Here is a 22,039-nt window from a genome sequence, read left to right on the forward strand (position 1 = left end):
AGAATACTTTAAATTACTGGCATTTCTTACCTTAGTTATATATCTGTAAAGGAGAATTGTATTCTTACTTATGTGGTTTTTTCATGTGCTTTTATTGTGTTTAGGGTTGTCATAGCCAGAGTAGTAGTTTTTTTGCCTATATGGCATTACTTTTTATAAAAATAAGATAAATTAATGATTGATAGACTAATCAATTTGTATAACTTTGTCCTCTTGACATATCTAAGAAGGATTTGGTTTTATTGTTTTGAGTCTATACAACTACTAAGCTAGTCTCTTTTCTGTTTTTAAGTCTGAACATTACTTTCTACAAACCAACTCCTAAAATTTCTTTGGCCTATCATTTAAGCCCAAGAGCTATGTTCCTGATTCTTTTTAGTAACTCTGTCTCATATCTTTACTTCTTTAAGCCTATTTAATATTCTGATGTACAATTTTGTTGTGTATGTCGGTAGTGAGGAATTTCATCACAACGCCTTTCCCCTGCACCCAGAGTGCTCAATGTTTTGAGCAGAAATGTTTGCCATCCTTAAAGCAATAGGATAGAACTGCCTCTGCAAAAAAATGTAAAAATATAAAAACAGGTAGAGCATCCTCTGGTGTTCTTTGTCACTATCATAATATTACATTTACCGTATATCTTGGCAGATAAGACGACCTTCAGATAAGACGAGGTATAAATTTTTGTTGAAGTTTTATAGTTTTAGCATATATCTGTCCTATAAGACGACCCCCAAACTATCAATGGCCTGTGAATTTTGTTTAGAGCAACGATCATCACTGGATAATAACACTATATAGCGTACATGGAATTATGTCCTATTCGTAATTTTTTGAAAGGACATCAAAATTTTATTTTCTTGCATCTGGCGGCACTGCCTTGCGATTGTTGCAAACATTCACACTGATTCAGGCATTCGAGTAATGACTTTGACTATTCACAAAAACATCATATGGCTTATTCTATTTTGTGGACATACTCTACTCTCTATTAGTAAATAATTACAGTTTGTCCATTTTACTATAATGGTTTTAATTTATATAAATTTCAATCTAATTTTTTTGTATCTACTATAAGATGACCCCGGATTTTAGGGACCTTTTTTTATGATTCAACTATCGTCTTATCTTCCAATATATATGGTAAGTAAAAAAAATAGTAAAGGAACATGTTTATTTTGTCTGTCTGTGTGATGCACAAATGTTCTATCTAGAAACAATAGACCAATGTTCTGAATAGAAACATTTAGAAATTGGTCATTGAAATGTTTGGAATGTGTAGAAGTGAGAAACATTTCAAAGTGTTTAAATATTTTAGGACTGGCTACTTCAGATTAAATGATTATAATCATTTCTGAAAACAAATTTATTTTAGATTATCAGTCAATAATAAGTAATTATTCAAAATTATAACTTAATAAATCATTTTTTATTAAAAATTTAGAAATGTCTATGCTCTTTTATTACAACTTTTTATTGCAATTTTCTTTTGATCTTGAGATTATTAAATTTTAAATCTTCTAGCAAAAGTATATGAAGCTCAATTAAAGAATTATAAATAATGTGACAATGCACAAAGTGCCCCTATGCTCTGATGTCACATGACCTAAGGTGTTGGCGATGACTAAGGGCACGTTTGGAAATTGTAACCAGTAATACAGCGGTAGTGGTGCCTGATGTCATCGGTCATAGCTGGTTATTCCAGGGGCGTGGCGCATTTCTAAACAGACTGGTCATTTCGTGGTGAACAACATGGCGGCGCAATCAAACCGAGAAGAGACCATTTCATTAATTTTATCAATGCTCTTGAATATCGATTCAGAGGCATATGAGGATGACGATTTGGCAAGTTCAAGTTTATCAGAAGATGAAAATGAACTTAGAGAAGTTGGCCGACTATCGGAGAAAACTCTGAAGGTGGAAGGCTACGTGGAGGAAATCGTTTCGCGATTTTCACCACAAACATTTAAAAGCCATTTTAGAATGACTCCGGAAACAGTTAATGCCGTTGAAAACATGGTAAGTTTATCAAATATATTAATTTTGGTAAAAATTCAGAATAGGCGGGAATTAATTTGTTCTCTATTTTATCGCTTGACCTTTATTTTATTTTTGTTCTATTAACTAATGCAATATTCTATAATGAAAATAAATCATTTTAGATTTCGGAAAAACTCATTAATAACTGCAGCCGTGGTCGTCAAACATTAGAGCCCAGGAAACAAATCCTAATGGCCTTGTGGCTTACTCCGGAATCGTACAGGTAATCAATTTTGTTTTTAAGTGTTATAAAAATAGATGTTTATAGATGTATTCTATGGTAGGATTGCTCCAATAACAGTAGGAATGTTAATGTCATTTTAGATTTTAAGAGACATTTGCTTTGATAAGTGATTCATAAAATTTTACAATTGCATTAAAAACTTTTTTGAAAGAATATTTAATTTTTCTATTTTTAAGATCATTTTTAAATTCCAACTATTAGTTCACACTCTCCCTATATATATCTTGTTCAAATTTTCAATCGTTAATAAAATACTTTTTATTCATCCACTCAAGTTCAAATACATTTTTTAAAACTGGTAGTGGATGACACTTGATTAATACAGTTTTTTTTCAAATATTAATTCATTAATTAAATGTGATTAATTAATTTTAGTTTTATATGGGAGAAAACAATTTCTGGGTTCTAGTCTGAGTCAAGGAGGGAACAAAATGGAAAATGAAACATGTGAATAAATTAGTGAGAGAGATGGAAAGTGTGTATGCGAGAAACAAAAATAATAGTCCAACACCATATATAGAAAGGAAAATGGAAAATTGCAAGGAAATTCGCTTTCTATTTTGCCACTTAGTATTGTGATTCTCTGTCATATGTATATACATATTTATATTAATTGTAATTATTTAATAAAAAGTAACTAAAATAAAATTTTTCTTTGTTGACCTAAGTAGGAATTGACTTTAAAAATTTTTTTTTATATTACTTGTTTAGTTTGATATCATGCATTCCATTGATAAGTGAATCAAGAAAAATGCTTTGTTAAGCCAGTTTTTTGTTAATAGATAAATATTATTTTTACTTTCAGATCTGTAAGTGATCGTTTTGATGTGTCAAAAGCAACATTATGGTTCACCAGTAAAAAAGTTTGGGAGGCAATTTCCAGTTTGTCTGGCCAATTTATACGTTTTCCATCAGGTGACGAACTTGAAACTAATGCTTCTCAATTCAAAAAAGCATGTGGCTTTCCTGGTGTGATTGGCTGCATTGATGGATCACACATACCAATCAAGGCACCAATAAATCATCCGGAGTCATACATAAATAGAAAAGGATTTCATTCAGTGTTACTCCAAGCTGTAATGGATTCAAGGTTTGTAAATCATTCCTTTTGTTTCAGTTTAAATTTAGATTTTGAAGTTAATTTCATTGACTTAACTATATCATTTGGTGCAGGTTTATAGACTGCTATGCAGGAGAAGTTGGAAGTGTGCATGATGCTCGTGTTTTTAGATGTTCCAAATTGGGGAGAAGTTTGAGTACGCTGGTTCCACCAAAATACCATCTTTTAGGTGACTCTGCGTATCCCCTACAAGAACAATTAATAACTCCGTTCAGAGATAACGGACATTTAAGTCCACAACAACTAAACTTTAATTTAAAACACAGCAGGACAAGAAATATAGTGGAATGAGCCTTTGGTTTATTGAAAGGACATTTTAGACTTTGAGATATGTGGATATGGGCAACCCTTATCTCATACCAATGTTTATCATGGCCTGCTGTGTTTTACATAACGTTTGTATAATTTATGACGGCAATTTAGATGACGAAACTGAAATTCTAAATGACAACCCTAGTGAATCTGTACCAGATTCTAATAGTACATGTGCTCGAGCACAAAATAAAAGAAATATTTTAATGAAAATGTTGTAAAAATCTGTTTACAACATACCAAAATAACAAGAAACACTAGTACTGTATGTTGTAAACTGATTATTGAAAAATAATTAACAGTAACAAATCTGAAATAAAAAATTATAAAATAATGTTGTTGTTGTTGGCTGCCTTGAGTAATACATACATTGCCACTGTTCTTTCAAATGAATCTCATCTAATTGGTGAAAAATTTTTTGTGTTTAAGGCATAATGCAAAGAGATTTTGTCAACATTTAATAGAATTTTTATTTTACAACCAAACTCTTTAAAACACCTAACAGCTCTTTGCAGAATTCCATATTATCCTCATGCTGTTTCCTCCTTAATTCTAATAGTTCAGCATGTCGCTGTTGTCTTTCTTCCCTAGATTTTTCCTTTAGTTCTTTGTATTCATCAAACCATTCTGACTTCCGCTTACACTTTTGTGGGAGTTTGGGAAGAGAAGAGATAATTGATGTTGATTCGATACCGATGTTTCCCGAATCTTCTGAATTGCTTTCCACCATGTCTACATAAAGATAATTATATATCGTAATATGACATTCAGACAAATCACTTGTATAATGCTGACAAATCACTTACTCAAAACCTGTAAAGTTGAAGAGGAACTCTCGAAAGTAGCAGGTGGTTCAATATCTGGCCATTGTCCGAGAATCTCATCCATTATGGAAAAAAATTCCTACTGGCTTCTTCCTCGGCCAGTTTGCTTGTTCCCATCTTTAATTTTCCTATAAGTTTTCTTTAAATTTCTCCATTTTTCATCACACTGATTACCTGTGACAAGGTAATTATTTTCTTGCAATGTTTTTGAAATTAAACTCTACACCTGAAAGATATAAATTTTAGGTCAGCGTTATAATTTTTTTCATTTTGGTTTCTGTGTTAAATTTTAGCTCCTAATATTAACACAGAATTTAATAATTGAATACTTATATTTTAAGAATGACTGACTATTTTCATTAAAAACTTTGAACCATAATAGATTGAAGATTAAAATATTTTTTTAGAAGACAGTTAAACTCTTGTCTTGCATAGTTTTTAAAAAGTTTTCCTCTAATTATGGGTGATTTCATGCCAAGCATCAGTTATTACCTTTTTAATGATTCCACTGATGTATATTACTTTTCATTCTTACATAAATTCACTCTTATTTTATATTTTATACCATCCTGTGTACTATTTTTCATAACAATTGCAATTTAAATGCTGAAGTAAAGATGAATATCATTATGGGGTATGTCCTGTGCAACATTATCAAAATTGGTTTATATTTTCATTTTAATATTTTTAAATAAAATTATTACATAATATGATAAACCAATAATCAATCCTCTAAGTTTTGCTTACTATTTCTATTATGTCACTACTTTAAAATAGCTCTATCATTTGGGGACAGACTGTAATAATTCATTTGTAAAAAAGAAAAAAAAAACCTTTTTAGACTTGAAATGTACATAGAGATAAATTAATATTTTTCTGCTCTATACTGTTCTGATAGAATTTTTTAATAACCGAGCTGTTTTTTTTTCTTTTTTTATCAATATCTTATATGAAAAACCATATGGATTAATCGTTAAACAATTAAGTGTTAGACATTAAGAGTGAGGACTTCTAATGAATAAGTAATTCCTTTAACTACTCGAAAAAGAATAAATAAATATTTACATACCTTGTTGCTTGGCCAACAAATATCGGAAAATTTATTTTCATGCTCTTTATACAGTGAAATCAGTAACTTTACAGCATTTGTTGACCAATGACCATGCTGTCCGTCTGCCCCATCCGTTAATAAGGCTGAATTTTGTGACGAAATTGTTTTTTGAACATTTTGTTGATCGCCTTGTGGGGCAGATACATGTTCCGAAACAAAATTTTTTTTCTTCTTTTGGTCAAGTTTGGGCTCTCACAATAAATACAAATAATATTTATAAAATACTAACTTTATAACTTTATTTCATCCAAAATAACTTTATTTCATCCAAAGTTATAAAATCTCTGCTGCAATCTCCACAACGATACACTATGTCCGCCGTTTTGTAATTTAATAGAACCGCTAAAACCGCTTTGACACCTGGGTAACTTTGGTAAGTACCGCAGGATTACTGGTGACATCATAACAGTGATTTCTAAACGCGGTTAGTTATTTAGGTCACATTTTCTAAACGCATTGGTAACTACAGGCAGTGACCAGTGTTACTGGTTACAATTTCCAAACGCGCTCCAAGTCATCAGGATTGACACCACTATGTCGTGTCTTTAAGGACAGACACGGAAACCTCAATGGCCATTAAGTTTGTTTTGCGTGAATGGTCGTGTCTGTAGGTGCTCAGACTCATGATGTAGAAGGTTTGAGAGAGAACAGTTGCAAGAAATTTACTGAACTACCAGATTTACTTAACTAATAAACAGGTATTTGTTAATTAACATTAACAAATACCCGTTTATTAGATAAGTAAAGTACATCTATATACAAGAGTTCATAATGCTTTATAAGGATTTGTAGCTAGCTTTTTAAGGATCTCTACAAAGTAGCTATTATCATTAATATTGCAGGTCCCTTACTGCGAGAGAGAGAGTTCACAATTATCCGCAAGTCAATAAATACCTTGCAAAATTCAAGGAGATCTGTTCTTTAGTTGTCGATGAATCAGGATCGGTGAATCGATGATTTGGATGATTTTGGGTTGGTGATCATTTAGGATCAGGATCATTCAATGAGTCAAACTGGTGAGTTGATAGTGGTCAAGTAGGATTGTAGGATTGATTTGTTAGGATCGGCAGGATGGGCGATGTATCTGGGATGAGCAACGAACTCCTTGCAACCAATGAAGTCTGGAGATGGATGAACTCCCAATGTGGATGAAATCTCAGTGTTGTCATCGGACATTTCTTTTTATTTGGGGGTTCTCTCCTCTTTCTTCTACCCATTTTTGGTAATGTTGATCTTCCCATCCAATAGTGATTTTTGTTGTTAGGTTCCTGGTGACACATTTGATGTGTCACCTGGGAAAGGAAGTGACTATCGAAAGATACAATCATATCTTCCAACAATTAAGTTATTTTGTTTTGCTGGGAAAATTTTACCACAATTTAATAAAAAAAGATTTTTGGGAAAAACTTTTTTTTTTTTTCTTCTTTTGGTCAAGTTTGGGCTCTCACAATAAATACAAATAATATTTATAAAATACTAACTTTATAATTTATTTCATCCAAAATTTAACTGTAATTAATTAAAAACTGTAAATACTACATACTTCATAAATTTATAATTAAAACTTTCATTTTATATAAAATTTAATTGCTTATATATATATATTTTAAATTAATATTTGTAGGAAAAATGGATATTGAATTTGAACTTATACCTGGACGTAAGATTGGTAAAAATCATCCTTGTTTTATAATAGCTGAGATTGGACAGAATCATCAAGGAGATATTGATATTGCTAAAAGAATGATTATTGAAGCAAAGGTTGTTATCGTTGTTGTTGTTTTATATTTTTTCACATTTTTTTTGGTTACATTATTGATTATTGATTATTATCTGAATAGGAAATAGGTGCAGACTGTGTAAAATTTCAAAAGACAGATTTACCATCAAGATTCAATAAAGCAGCTCTTGAAAGACCATATGTGTCATTAAATTCTTGGGGAAAAACTTACGGAGAACACCGAAAGCATCTGGAATTTAGTGAAGATCAATTTTATGAATTATATCAATTTGCACAGCAAAAAAATATTGCATTTTCATCATCTGGAATGGATAAGGTAAATTTTAAATATATTATATGAGGCAGATTTTTATTTCAAATTTCACTGATATTTACTGAAATTTTCTACATACTTCACATGTCCATCAAATATTATTTTAAAAAACATAAATGTAGAAATTATACATATCAAGACATTTCATAAGTAATTTTGTTTGTTTTTTTTTATTGCAAAATAGATTATGTTTTTAATTGATATACATTCAGCATGATTGAATATATGATGAAATATGTCTGAGCACTAACATATACTCTTTTCAAAGGAAATTGTGAATAATAAATGAAACACACATTAGCATTCTTTCTTTGTTTGAATTTAATGTTGCCACAAAAAGCATTGTAAATATTTTTGGATATGATGCCTTGATGTCAGGAAGTGCTTAAGATGATTTAAAACGTTTAGAATGGGAAATATGAGGTTAGAAGATGAACAATGTTCAGAATGATTGGTTGAGTTCAGTGAATATGCCTTGTCAGCTTTAGTATTTATAGAAGCTAAACCTTATTTGTCTATAGAGGAATTGATTTGTGAAGTTTAACTGCTTTGGCTATATCATCAACATTTACAAGCATTTTGAAAAATATCTAAATTTGGAAAATTAATTGTTTGAATTAAGCAAATATTTACATACTGTAACAAATTTGAGTTGTCTTTGGCCACCAAGAAAACCTGTCTTTTTGATTTGAATAATCACAGGAAACAAAAGTTGGATTGTTTATACTGTATTTTCATGGAATGACTGGCTTGCTGGTCTATCTGGGGCAGACCATGAAATCAGATATTTCTGTATGGTAAAAGCCAGCATGCCAGTTTAAGTGAGGTTATACATCCCTCTCTAGAGGGCACATTAAAAAAATGAATGAGTTAAGACACATAAAAACAAACAAGTTTTTATTCTAAAACTGTGAAGCTGTCAGCATTACATCAAAAATTACAATTATATGTTTAATTTCTTCATTTTGTCTTCTTTCTAATGATGTAAAATACTTTTGGAATTCCAAAAGTGCTTTTTTTATGTGTATTTTATTATTATTTCATTCAAAAATCTGCAGTTTCTGGTATGCTGGTGGCCTCACCTGTTTATATGCAGCATTCTGCTAAAAACAATAATAATGATAATAATCAGAAGAGTATGTAATACTTGACAAAAATGTCCTGTCAAAATCTTATACCAAAGAGAGTTTGCATCCCAAAAAGATAATGCTCTGCATTTGGTAGGATATGAAATTTGTTATTTAATTTTAACTGCTAAATCAAAATCAAACAATTTTCAGCAAGCTATATAGGTCATAATTTGAAAACTGACTTCTAACTTATGAACATTTGTACTTAAAATGACTGAAACAATAATTTTTCTTTTAATTTATTCAAATCCAAACTCTAGATTGCACTCATTAAAAGTGTAGTAAAACAATTAAATGTTAAATATTAATAGACAATAACTAAGCTGTATATAACAATGATAAGGTGTAGTTTAAATATGAAAACGTTACTAGAGTTCATATCATTAGCACCTCAAGTGAAAACAAAACTTTCTGCATAGCTGCTTGGTATAGGATTATCATTTTTAATTTTATAAGGTTAAAATGAATTAACAATAAATTCATAAATAATAATAAATGATAAAAATATAAATCTTTGTTAAAAAATGCTAATTAATTAAAATATTAAATGCTGTTTAGATTATTGCACTTTAAACTAACATCATTGTATTATATTGTAGTCTTGGGAACTACTGTATTTTACAGACTATAAGATGCTATGGACATTTCTTCTTCTTAAGATTTTGGAAGATATTGTTAACCTTTTTGAAATAGAAGGGTGGGCTGGCCTCTGAGTGCATGGGCAGTATAATGGAGTATCTAATGTCACTGTGCCAGGAATTATCACTGTCAGTATTGTCATGCTTACAGACAGCATCAAAATGAGCAGTAATGGTGGTTTGCAGATTTGTGGTTTAGGAACCATCAGTCTTCATAGTGGTAAGAGTACAAACACCACAACATTCAGAGAAAACAGTTGACACAATCTTGACTTTTGACTGACTTTGACTTGGTCTTTTCAGTTTCACTTCACCTTTTGAGTGCTATTCATTCAATTGTTGAGCTGTTTTGTGTCAAAAGTGTACATCCACATTTCATCACCTGTAATGACGCATTTTAAGAATGATTTACTTTGAGAAAGCATTCCATCAGCCACTCGAACATATTTTTGGAAAAATTCAATATTTTTGGGACAGCTTGACAAGCAATGTGCTGCAGGCTCAAATGATACCAGAACATGTTTAATAATATCCTTAATTGCTAAATGACAATCATTGAGTAATGTGTTGTTCATCAGTTGAAGTGGATGGTCTACCAAAGTGTGGTTCATCTTTGATGTGTTCTTTGCTTTTCTTTAACATCATCTACCACTCAAAACATCTTATTTTTGATAGACTATTGTCACAAAATGTTTTTTGTAGCAGTAATTCTATTGCAAAAAGAAAATTGAACACATGTTTTTTGCTCAATTACACTCAACATTTTGTAGAATTGCCAGTGAAAATATTCTTAACACACAAAACAAGCATTTATTTGCAAATGAAAACAGATGATGACAAGAATTGTTACTAGATGTCAATGCAAGTCATACCAGACGGAACAGTGCTCTCTTTCACAGTGCAGTTCAAATGAACCATTCCTGATAATTTTTGATTACAGTAGTATTTTTTCACATATGCAATTTCTATCTGATAATAATTATAAAATAGTTCTGAAAGTTTTTTTTATGAAAAATACAAACTATCACTTATTGAAGATAACATATATATATGTATATATATATTTGTAACCTAGAACTGAGAGAGAAAGAAATTAACAAATAAAAATTCATCTAATATAGCTTAATTTTTTTATTGCGATTATAGACAGTGTATTTCAATGTCTTAGTTGATCAGATTTATCTGTAAAAACACATACATCTACTTATCTAAAAAAAATTCTTATAATTCTTTAAGTTTGTATTTTATATTAAACTGAAAATTAATCTGTATCTTAATTAAGATTTAATTTTTCAATAAATACTTGCAAATCTGTTGAAATAGATCAGGGTTGTAAAAACAGCAGGAGTACAGTTAAATAATTAATTGGCCAGTGGCAGGCAACTGACTCACCAGATCAACTTTAACTAATGACTGGAGTTTAAAATTGGCATATAACCCACACCGTTGCATAACCTGCATTCCTTTGAAATTATTTTTCAAACTCAGATAACCCATGAGCTATTTGCATGACATTATTAAACTTAAAAAGATTGTTTAGTTACAATGTTAATGCTCAGCAGTATTAAATAGTTCTTGATACTTATGATGACAGTTTGTCATCTGAACTGTCAAGACATTCTTTCTTTATAAAGTATTTTTAAAGCAATTTTAGATGAAATTCTAGATTGAATTGTTTTTAATAGAAAAAATCTAAAGCTGTAAAATGAATTTTAATTATTATTATTAGTGTATTATAAATGTACTGTAATCAATAATTATTTTATATTAAGAATTCCTAACTAAAAATTTTTTTAGTTAAAAAATGTGATATTTTTAATCTGTCTATGGAAAGAATCAACTTGAGAGCAATGTCACACTGATGTCACTTCAGTTAAACCAATCATCACATTCCTTAATGATGTTGGCACTTTTTGCTTAATATGTCAGGTAATATGCAAATTTTATTTTATAGCATGCATTAACTGTAAAGAATCATGTATTTAATAACTACTGTAGGGAACTTCCTCGTATTTCAATATCAGAACGTAAAGCTTCCATAACACTGTTTATAATGGCAGTGGCATGTTTAACAAAGGAAGAAGAAATTAGAAGTAACTTGCTACAACTAAGCAATCAATGGCTGATGCTCATTGTTAATATCCATGTTGATTCTTTCCATATACATTTGGAGTAATTTATAGTCTGTCTGAATAATTATATGAATAATACATTTCGGTATTATAAAATTTACAGAAATCTGTCGATTTTCTTCATAAACTTGGTATTCCATTTTTTAAAGTTGGTTCAGGTGATTCAAACAATTTCCCTCAGTTGATTCATACTGCTAAATTTAGAAAACCCATGGTCATATCTACTGGAATGCAAAACATGGAGACAGTTAAAAAGGTCTACGATTTACTTATGCCAATTAATAAACATTTGTGTTTTCTGTTATGTACCAGTTCGTATCCTGCACCGCCCAAAGACATACACCTAAATGTTTTGAAAGTAAGACTGTCATCAATAATTGCTGTGTTTAATAATTAAAAATTATATATTTTTTAATATAAAATATTATTTAAAATTCATATTTTTTAATAGACTTATAAAAGTGAGTTACCAGGAGCAATAATTGGATATTCAGGACATGAAGTAGAACAAGAAATTACAATTGCAGCAGTTGCTCTTGGTGCTAAGGTAATGTAGTACATTTACATTATGTATAATTATTAAGTGTCTCCTTAGTAGTCAGTCTGAGTTTGATTAGTTAAATTTTAGGCAAATAAACCACTCACTCAGTATAAATATTTAAATATAAATTAATCAACAACTGACTGAAGTACAATATAATCAATTAAAAATTTGTTAATTACATTTGCTAGCATATTTTCATTTTTAAGAGAATATTTTATTCTGCTAATTTTCAAAGTTCAAAATAGCATGTTTTACAATATTGGCAGTGTTTTTGTATTAAAAAATTTCAATGATTGATTGATAATTTACTAAAGTTAGATTATAATTTTGACAGAAGAGAACTTAAAATACTACTTGACAATTGTATATAGTCAATTTTAATTTTATTTTCAATAATGATATATTATAAAAACAACATTGAACTTTTAAGGTAGTTGAAAGACATCTGACATTAAATAGAACATGGAAAGGAAGTGATCACGTAGCATCATTAGAACCGCAAGAATTCAAACGGTTGGTGAGACAGATCAGAAATGTAGAACTTGCTCTGGGAACAACAGAAAAAGTATTAAGAGATTCAGAAATTCCTTGTTATGAAAAGGTATTTATAAGTAATTTAAAATTATTATTATTTAGTGAATGATTTTTATAATTTTTATGAAAATTATTAATAGCATCATAAAAAAATGACACAATAGACAGATCAATTCAAGATGTTTAATTTTGAAATATTTCAAAAGTTTTGAAAGATGTAACATTTCAGTTATTCAAATCATAGTATTTTATTGCATTGTGAATTGTACAATGCCTTTCTGTAATTCAAGATATTTGATATACAGTTAAAAGTTATATAATTCTTTATTTGTCAATACTTAGGTAAGTAATTGTAATTTTGATAATATTAATACTAGCATAAAAAGTTTACATGTAATTTCAATGATTTATTTGGCCACATTTGGCATTTTTAGACCTAAAGCTCTTTTCCTCATCTTTTGGGAATAAAAGGAAGTCAATATTAATTATACCTGTGGTGAGGCCCAATATATTTGGGACAAACGGCCCATGGTCAGTTCTCGAGTCCTCCACAGCAGTAGACTGTCATTTGGCCGTCAGTAAGCAATAAAACTTGTTTCAATTAATTATGAAGAATAATTTTCTAGTATGTGCATTTTAAAATTATAAGACCAAAAATGTATTGAGTTATGATAAAATAATTTCCTCTAATTATTAGTTTTACTGGAAACTTTTGCATAATTATAAAAATTTATTCCATTTCTGTTGGTGGTTGCATTGTTATGATCAGAATGTGCAATTTATTCATGAAAAATTGCAAGTTTATTTTTCTTTAGCTAATCATGCTTAATAGAATATATAACGTATGTATATATGTCAACACAATTTTGAAGTGGAAACTTGCTAAAAATTATCTTGAAATGTACAATTATATTGTGGTCATAATTGATATTCCACTTTCAATTCATTACACAATGGAGATCAAAAAGTTTAAATTTAATTTCACCAATGTGTGTATACTATGGAAAAATGAACATATAGTTCTAGTCAATTTCTTGTAACCTAAATGGTGGGACTAAATTATTTACTAGCTTTTTTTCTGAAATGTTGTCTATGCTACATGGCATAGAAATGTGAATTTTTCACAATTAATTACAAAGTCATCATACCTTCTTGTAACTTGGATAGATTTACTAAGTACACTCAAACCTGTTTTTGTGCGGTCTTTTTTTGTGCGGTATACTAATTTGATTGAAATTCATACACCGCACAAAAAAAATTGCACAAAACAAATCACACACAAAAAAAGACCACACAAAAAAAGACCGCACAAAAACAGGTTTGAGTGTAGTTAAATCTGTTCATTGATTTTGACACAATCATGTCAAATTGTTTGTCCTCATTTGTTTCTCAGAATTACTTCTATTTGGTCAAATTAATTTGAATCACATTAATTGGTAAAAGCTGGAGGAAAAAAATCAGTAAATTTTGAACTTTAATCATCATTTAAGCAAATAAGATTTAAAAAATATTCATACTAACCTTAGAGTATAGATTGCTTGTTTATTAGCTTTATCTTTGACAGAACACAAAGTGTTCATATTAACTAATTTTTGCTACACAACATTTTTGACTTATAAAATAGAGGTTATCTCTCTTAAATTTCAGTTGGAACAATGAGAAAGTTTTCTTTAAATTGCTAAAATATTTATAATGTTTTGTTTTTGAAGTTAACAGTAAATATGTGTGGCATTTAGATTAGGACTTAAGGCATTGCTCTACTATTCTGGAGATGTGTGAGTAATCCTAGGAATTTTTCAAAGGTGTCCTTGCCCTGGATATGTTGGGGTCTCATTCTTCACATATTCAGTTTTATTGAAAGAAATGAAAAAATAATTTTTTTTTCAGAAAGTATTTATTCTCAAACATAGAGCAAATTAAAAAGTTTACAGGGGATGTTACCCCTTTATAAAATATTAATTGCTTCAGTATGGTCATACTATCTCCTATTGGAGATTGGTGACCTCAGTATTTATTTTTTATCTTATAATTGAAGGAGGGCTAAAACATGTTTATTATTGTGTATGATGTGGTGGCCAAGACACTTTTTCGACAGTATTTCTGTATTTTTCAGCTTTGAAATGTAGATTTATAGGAGAATGTTAGCCATCCACAGGCTTCAAGTTTTTTGATTTTCATCATCATAAAATAAGGCTGCATATAGCCAATCCTTCTATAAGATTATTGTTGTAGAGCATTTATTTCATTTTTGAGTCTTGCCATTTCAATTTTTATAGTTTTATCCAATTGCCTAACTATTTCTATTTTTTTGGAATTGTTAATACCATAATTACAGTTAGAAAGGATCATAAGATAACACAGAAAAATTAAACTTAAGCCTGATACAAAAATTGGCTTCAACAGCATCAATATTGACTTGTTAGTTAAAGCAAATTTGCCTGCAATAGAATGGTAGACTCAATGTCAGTTCTTTTTAATGAAGAGTATATTAAACTTGTTTGCTAGGCACCAAATGAAAATATCTATGCTCAATCACAGTTGATTGTCAATCTGTGGTAATTATCATATGACAGAAAAGATGGACTTGAGACATAATTTGTAGAGCTGTTCTATATATTTATTAAAAGCTATGCATTTTGGACCTAACAAAAAGATCTACATATTAAAGACTGAAGATGTATAAACATATAAACACAGTATATATTCTTAAGTACAAGGTAGCTTTAAGAAGTTTCCAGAATTATGTTGGGTTAGTCAATTAAAGGTGATGAAAAAGGGAACATGTAATGCATGTCTTAGCTACACATGTGCATACTTGCTGCAAAGATGACAACAGTTATTGTTCACTAAAGGTTGTGTTAGTGAGACATCATGAAACAGTATAGGGAAAATGTCGTGGAAGAACAACATGCAAATATCAAAATTTGTGTGTTATTGGGGAAAAATACTCTGAGACTTTGAAGATTCTTCAGAACACCTACATTGAATCTTCCAAAGCATTCTCAAGTTTATGACTGGCAAAAATGCTTTTGTGAGGGATGAGAAAGTATCACTTTTGATTTATGAAGTAGTCATCTATCAACATCAACATCTGAGCAGAAAGTGTTGATTGTATGCAAGATTGTGAGGTCAGACAGCAGGAATTTCAGTTGGAAGTTGTCATTCCATCCTACATGATCAATTGAACATGCACCATGTTTGCCCACACACAGTGCCACGAATGCTCATAGCAGACCTCCTGTGATTTTTACCTCTTCCCCTGGTACCTTTGGTACCCAGTACTTGGTATCTTTTCCCAGTTCCCCTACCTTCTTGAAAGATGCCATCAAGGGATGCCACTTCAAGAATGCAGATGAGGTTATCCAGAGTGCAACATTTGTGTTGCAGGTACTGTCATGAGACAGCTTCCAAGAATGTTTTTCGGCAGCTATACCAGCATTGGCAAAAGTGTATGGTTGCCAAAGGACATTACTTCAAAGGACATGTTGCTTGATTTGTCAATTGTACACATACTTTTGATTAATAAACCTATTCCGGAAACTTTTTGAAACTGTATGTATGAATATATACAAGGTATACTAGTAAAATTTTGCCATATATTTCTTAAAAAAGTACTTTATATCCCGTTTTAAATAGTTTCACTTGGTAAACGTGGATGAAAACACACATTATTGGAATTTAAGTTCACAGTATAAATATGCAACAATTTGAAACATCTTTTAAACAAAGGCAATGTAGATATGTTCCTTCTGGTGCACAACCATATGCAAATTTGTTTATCTTCTCCTTCTATTGGTTAGGAACCCCAAGGTTCATGTATTTGTAAACTGGTATTTTCTCTGATTCTTCTATTATTATTTACTTTCATTATTTCTAAATGTTTGAATTTGATATTATCCTTTATCATCTTGCATCTATTTCTATTTCAATGTTTTGTGACTGCAGATTTATCATTGTCATAAAGAATGACAATGACAAATTTGTGGTTGCAGGACATTGCCTGTGACATCTTGGCTCCTGACAGGAACAACGAATGCATACAGGACATATACAACAATGTTGTCAAAACCATTCACCAGTGGAGCATTGTTCATAGGCAACCCATTAACATGAACAAATGAGAAAGTATGACCTTTCAATTTAGTCATTATAAGCATCCAAAAATGAAGTCAAAGCTTTACCATACCAAACATAAATGTTATGCATTGTCCTACAATGTAACTATATAAAAGTCTTGGAATCCTTGGAAGTTATTAAAGCTGAGTGTAATGGTAATTGCATTATCACAAGTGTGGCAAGCACTTTACAATAATTTACTTGCAAGTTCCATTTCGTCAAAGTGCATATCTGCATATTTAAAGATTTGAATTCCATGAAAGTTTTGCTGATAAATTCCAAGAACAGAAACATATGTAACCGTAAGCAGGATTCAGGAGTAATCCAAAAATGTTTTGGAATAGTTTATTCCTTCCTGTGTTCTTCACTGGACTTATCTCAGATGTTGGTGGTGTAATTTTATTGGTACACACACACACACACACACACACACACACAGCAAGAAAACTTGTTAAATCAAATGTCTTTATAATGTTTAAAATACACCTTTTTTTCCATTAGTCCAATATACTAGTAGTTTAGAGATAAAGGTATAGTTTTGCTTCCTTAAATCATACATTTACTTGGCCCAATTCCTAACACATTTAGGCAATAAAGTATGTTTTTTAGGCACTTCAAGTTTTATCAATGCGCAAACATTTTCAATTAGCTGGCATTTTTGCCTGACACAAAGTCAATTCAACATAGTGATTACTTTTTGTGTTTCTGCATTTCAGGTCATCATGACTAAACTATTGTGTAGCAGATTCTCAAGACATTAATAAATGCTTTTTAAACATGCACCTTAACAAACATGTTCTTTACTGTTCTTTGGACTTGACCAAGCTTTCTTCACAAAACTCCATTGGCCCAGTCTCTCAAAATTTTCATGTCTGTGTGAGATGTTTCTGAACATCCTTTTCCAACAGCAAAGGTCTTGTTGTCCAGTATTTTATATTCACTTCATCCAGTCAATGTCAGGGAAGGGTTTTTCTATTTGTGCATGTTGAACTGTAATGTGGCAAATAGTCTACATTATTTTCTTCATCCGCTTTTTAACAAAAGCAATAAACTTTTCCTTAGTCCCTTTTAATATCTGCAAGCACTCATTAGCCTACTATAGTAATTGCAAAAATCTTCAAACATCTGTTGGCACTTTATGAAACTAATTCTATCTACAAATGTATGTCTCTTTAATCCAAAAAAATTACAAGAATTCTGGTAGACTATCTTACAGCCTTTAGGTCAGGAACATCCTTTATTGAAGATACAGGTTACATATGCATTTCAGTCTTATTTTATCTTTAAGCCTGAAATGCATATAAATTCATAAATAGATGACTATTTATTAATTTATAATAATAGAACAACAAATGATGATAAAATATAAAATTTGATATAGAAATAGAAAAACATAACCAAATTAATTTTTTAGATATAACGATAATGAATGAAAGGGATAAATTCTCATTTAAAACATATAAAAAACCATGTAATGTAAATAAAACTATCAATTATCACTCTTACATTCCAGAAACTATAAAAAAGAATACATACATGATGGCCTTAAAAAATATGTACATACAAGAACTACTAATAATAATGAATGTGAAATTAAATTAACTGAATTTAGAATATAAGTTTATTCTTAATAATTACCTCATGAATTATTGTTTATGCCAAATTTTTAATTATTATAAAAATAGATTTAATACAAAATATAAAAATTATAAAGCCTTTCCCTATATTAAAAATATTTATAACAATTGTAATAAAATCCTTAAAAAGGACAATATACTTTTGGCCTCATCTTTGACCAATAAAATTTCACATAATGTTTATAATGAAAGGGGAGAAAAATATAATAGTAGTGTTGATAAATTGAAAAAAAACAGGTGTTGTATATAAAATTAATTGTAATTGCCAAAACCTAAAAGATTACATAGGTGAAACAGGTTGGACTTTAGAGTTAAGAATTAAAGAACACGAAGCAGTGATAAGGTTAAAATATAATAATTCTCCTTGGTTTAGTCATATAAAAAAACAGTAACTGTCATATTGATAGAAACAACATTAAAATCCTTCATTCCGAAAAAAACATTTATAAATGTAAATTTAAAGAACACATCAAAATTATAAAATCTAATAGTAAAAATTTAATCAATATCTCTAATGGTATGCAAATAGATCAGCAATGGTACAGTCTGATAGAGGGAGTTACAACAAAAAGTTCCCTATAATGTAAGCGTCATACACTGTAAAGTATGATGTATTGCGAGTTGAAAAAATATTAATGTCAGTATGTATTCTTTGTAATTTTTTAAAGAAAAATTTTTATTTTTGTAAATAACTCTTAGAATGTTACTATAATTACAGTTACCCTAATGTATCTTTGGGAATTTTTAATGTTATATGATATATGCCCATTTAAAAGGTAATATATTTTTAAAAAATGAAAAACTTCTGTGTATTATAAAAATATTTATATATTAAATTTTTATGTTCATTGAATAAGGATTAGTGAATAACGTAAAAAAAGACCCAGAAGTGTCATATGAGTGTGACAGATGGATTTGAAAGAAAAAATTGTGAAAAACCATTTTTTTTTTTTTGGTATGATAAAATAGTTTTTTTATGTCAGAAGATATAATCTACATGTGTTATATTGTTATATTACTGATTGTTTTTAAAATTTCTTTGGTATAGCACTGAAGAGGGACTTACAGGTTACATATGCATTTTATCTTTATCTTCAATAAAGAATGTTCCTGACCTAAAGGCTGTAAAAGCTTACCAGAATTCTTGTAATTTTTCCAGATTAAAGAGAGATATATTTGTAGAATGAATAAACAGCTACCATAACAGATATTTGAAACTAATTCTATGCAAACCATCAATCATGTGGATAACCCACACTCAACAACTCATGGCTACATCTCTGCTCACTTGTATTTCTTTAAATTCAAAAACCTTCAACATATTACTAAAACCAACTATTGCTGTATGCTATCGGGCTATATAATGGCTATAATTATAATAAATTACCATAAATTACCAAACAGTGATACTAGAGAGAGGTGTTAGGTGCCATCTCTTATCATATTGTTTGGTAATTTATTAATATTATAGCCATTATATAGCCCGATAGCATATGACAGTAGTTGGCTTTAGTAATATAATTATCGGGTTTTAGTAGAGTTGTTTCCTTCAACATATTTTTAGTTACAGTACTTTTTTTCGACAAACAATAAATAAATCTGATTGGAAAAGCATGCAAAGAACACATCTTACAGGGAGAGGAGATGACTTGGTCATCAGATTTCAATAATGCTTTTATATGAATAAACCATAGTACAAATCTCTATTTAGCAGATGGAGAAAGCATGCTTCTCAAACATTTAAGAAAACCAAATGTTTGAGAAGCATGCTTTCTCCATCTGCTAAATAGAGATTTGTACTATCGTTTATTCATATAAAAAACATTATTGAAATGTGCATTATTTAATGTTTGCATGTAAGACAGTGCTCTTGTAATATTTTGAATTGCTCAAACCATGTTAAGGAATTAAACATTGTCCAGAGCAAACCCTGCAACTCCACCCTATTTTTGCTTTAAGATCAATTAATTAAATATATAGATAATTGCCTATCATGTTTAGTCATTTTATGACCAATAATAATCCAGTATTATCTTAGTCTAAGTTCAAATTATCGATATCATTTAATTATTAATATTAAATGATATAGAACAAATAACTTACTGGAATATAAATACTAAGGTGTTGGTTATTTTAAATGATATAGTCTATGTATACATATATATAATCATAATGTTCACTTCTTGATAAATGTTAAAAGATATGCAAATTAAAACTCATTACTGAGAGCATTATGGCAATGCCTTATATTTGCAAGCAGCACATAGATTCCACAAGTGCTTTTCAGCTTCCCAAGACACTACTCAATGAAAACTGGTAGCATAGTTAGAATCATTATGTAGGTATGCATACCTACATACAAACATTGTGTATGAAGCAGCAAGACAAAGTCAACTACAATAGACACAACTATAACAAATTTGACATTGCTGCAACATGATCCTAAATTTATACTAGGTTGAACCACAACTGCTTAAGCACACTGTTGGACTGATGAGACAATTTATTACTGAAATGGAACCTGCCATCTATGTTTCACATTGCTTGTGAAATACCTAACACACCATGTGTGGCATCTAGAATGAACAGCAGTTTGATCCAATATTCATTGACAGCACTCTGACCATAGTCCATGCAGCAAAAGAGACATGTCTGCCTGAGCTGTCAGGTGAAAGGGTGGAAGGAGACATGGGATATGATCTCTGTAAAAAAACAAAACAGCCTAAAGAGGCCATATCCATGCATCATTTTCCACATCTCCTTTTACCCTTTCATCTAACAGACCCAGCTCAGGTGGACTATCACACACCCGAATGGGCAACTGTGGCATATTTAGTACCAGTATAATGGAGCATCAGCTTATTCCTCATAAGACAAACTTCAGTCTCTCTCAGAGTGATAGGATAATGGGTTAATGTTACCTTAGGTTCCGAGATTGCGGTGGTGGGATTTTTTCCCTACGTCGGCGTCCGCGACGGGGAAAATTTTTTTCCCTAGACTCGTGACGTCGACGCCCTCGAGAATTTATTTCCCCGGTCGGTTTCGACCCCGACTTCCATGTTGCCGAGTATCCTGTAACCTCGAAACGGCGACGGTGTGTGTAAATTTGCGACGGTAGAGGGAGCCTTTTCGTGATGTCGTGCGAGAGTAATATCGGCGGGAAATTCATAGTGGTGTTACGCACGAATATGCAAATGCTCGATCTGTGACGTGATTTCTGTTCGTTTCAATGCAATTTTATGCAAATTGACTACCAGTTGGAAACGTGTGCTGCCGTGTTTTGCGATTTGGATTATGACTCGTGTTTTTTTTTCGTGACGATTTTTCGTTTTCAAATGAACTCTTATCGGATAATAATTGTGGTTAATATTTCTTCTTGCATTAGTAAGTATTCTTTTTTTTTATTTTATTTTTACAATTTTTAGCTAAACGTTAGACGAACCTGTAACTAGAAATTAAGGATAGGCTGTGTTTTTTTCCCCACCATTCCAACCTCCCCTCGTTTAGTTATTACCGATTGTGTGGAAATGAGCGGTTCGGTCGATTTGATTTGCAACGACGAATTTCGGTCGAAATGCACTTCCCGTGATTTTTACAAGTCGA

General features: G+C 30.4%; 3 protein-coding genes and 1 long non-coding RNA gene across 5 annotated transcripts in view; 2 read left to right on the top strand and 2 right to left on the bottom strand.

Annotated features, from left to right (window-relative positions):
* Positions 1–22,039, bottom strand: part of LOC136989546 (uncharacterized protein NKAPD1-like) — a 106,598-nt gene that overhangs the window by 41,007 nt on the left and 43,552 nt on the right. The gene's annotated exons all lie outside the window — the stretch shown is intronic.
* NANS (N-acetylneuraminic acid synthase) overlaps positions 1–22,039 on the top strand; it is a 32,179-nt gene that overhangs the window by 7,941 nt on the left and 2,199 nt on the right. Inside the window, exons 3-7 of one of the 2 annotated variants that reach the window (XM_067287757.1) lie at positions 7,276–7,412; positions 7,493–7,708; positions 11,709–11,963; positions 12,057–12,152; positions 12,580–12,750. In XM_067287757.1, the coding sequence (XP_067143858.1) occupies positions 7,281–7,412; positions 7,493–7,708; positions 11,709–11,963; positions 12,057–12,152; positions 12,580–12,750 (870 nt within the window). In that variant the 5' untranslated portion in view covers positions 7,276–7,280. The remainder of the gene's footprint in view (positions 1–7,275; positions 7,413–7,492; positions 7,709–11,708; positions 11,964–12,056; positions 12,153–12,579; positions 12,751–22,039) is intronic. The other variant, XM_067287758.1, reaches the window with a different exon arrangement.
* Positions 1,753–3,912, top strand: LOC136989553 (putative nuclease HARBI1). The gene is made up of 4 exons (XM_067287768.1): positions 1,753–2,019; positions 2,163–2,263; positions 3,090–3,438; positions 3,471–3,912. Exons 1-4 carry the CDS (start codon positions 1,753–1,755, stop codon positions 3,693–3,695), a joined length of 942 nt encoding a protein of 313 aa, XP_067143869.1. The 3' UTR covers positions 3,696–3,912.
* Positions 4,162–5,223, bottom strand: LOC136989532 (uncharacterized). The gene is made up of 3 exons (XR_010882927.1): positions 5,050–5,223; positions 4,523–4,886; positions 4,162–4,448 (listed from the first exon to the last, which is right to left on the bottom strand). It is a non-coding gene; the product is annotated as an uncharacterized lncRNA (long non-coding RNA).

This window comes from Centruroides vittatus, unplaced genomic scaffold, assembly GCF_030686945.1.
Source record: "Centruroides vittatus isolate TY-2023 unplaced genomic scaffold, ASM3068694v2 scaffold_654, whole genome shotgun sequence".
NCBI classification, from domain to species: Eukaryota; Metazoa; Arthropoda; class Arachnida; order Scorpiones; family Buthidae; genus Centruroides; species Centruroides vittatus.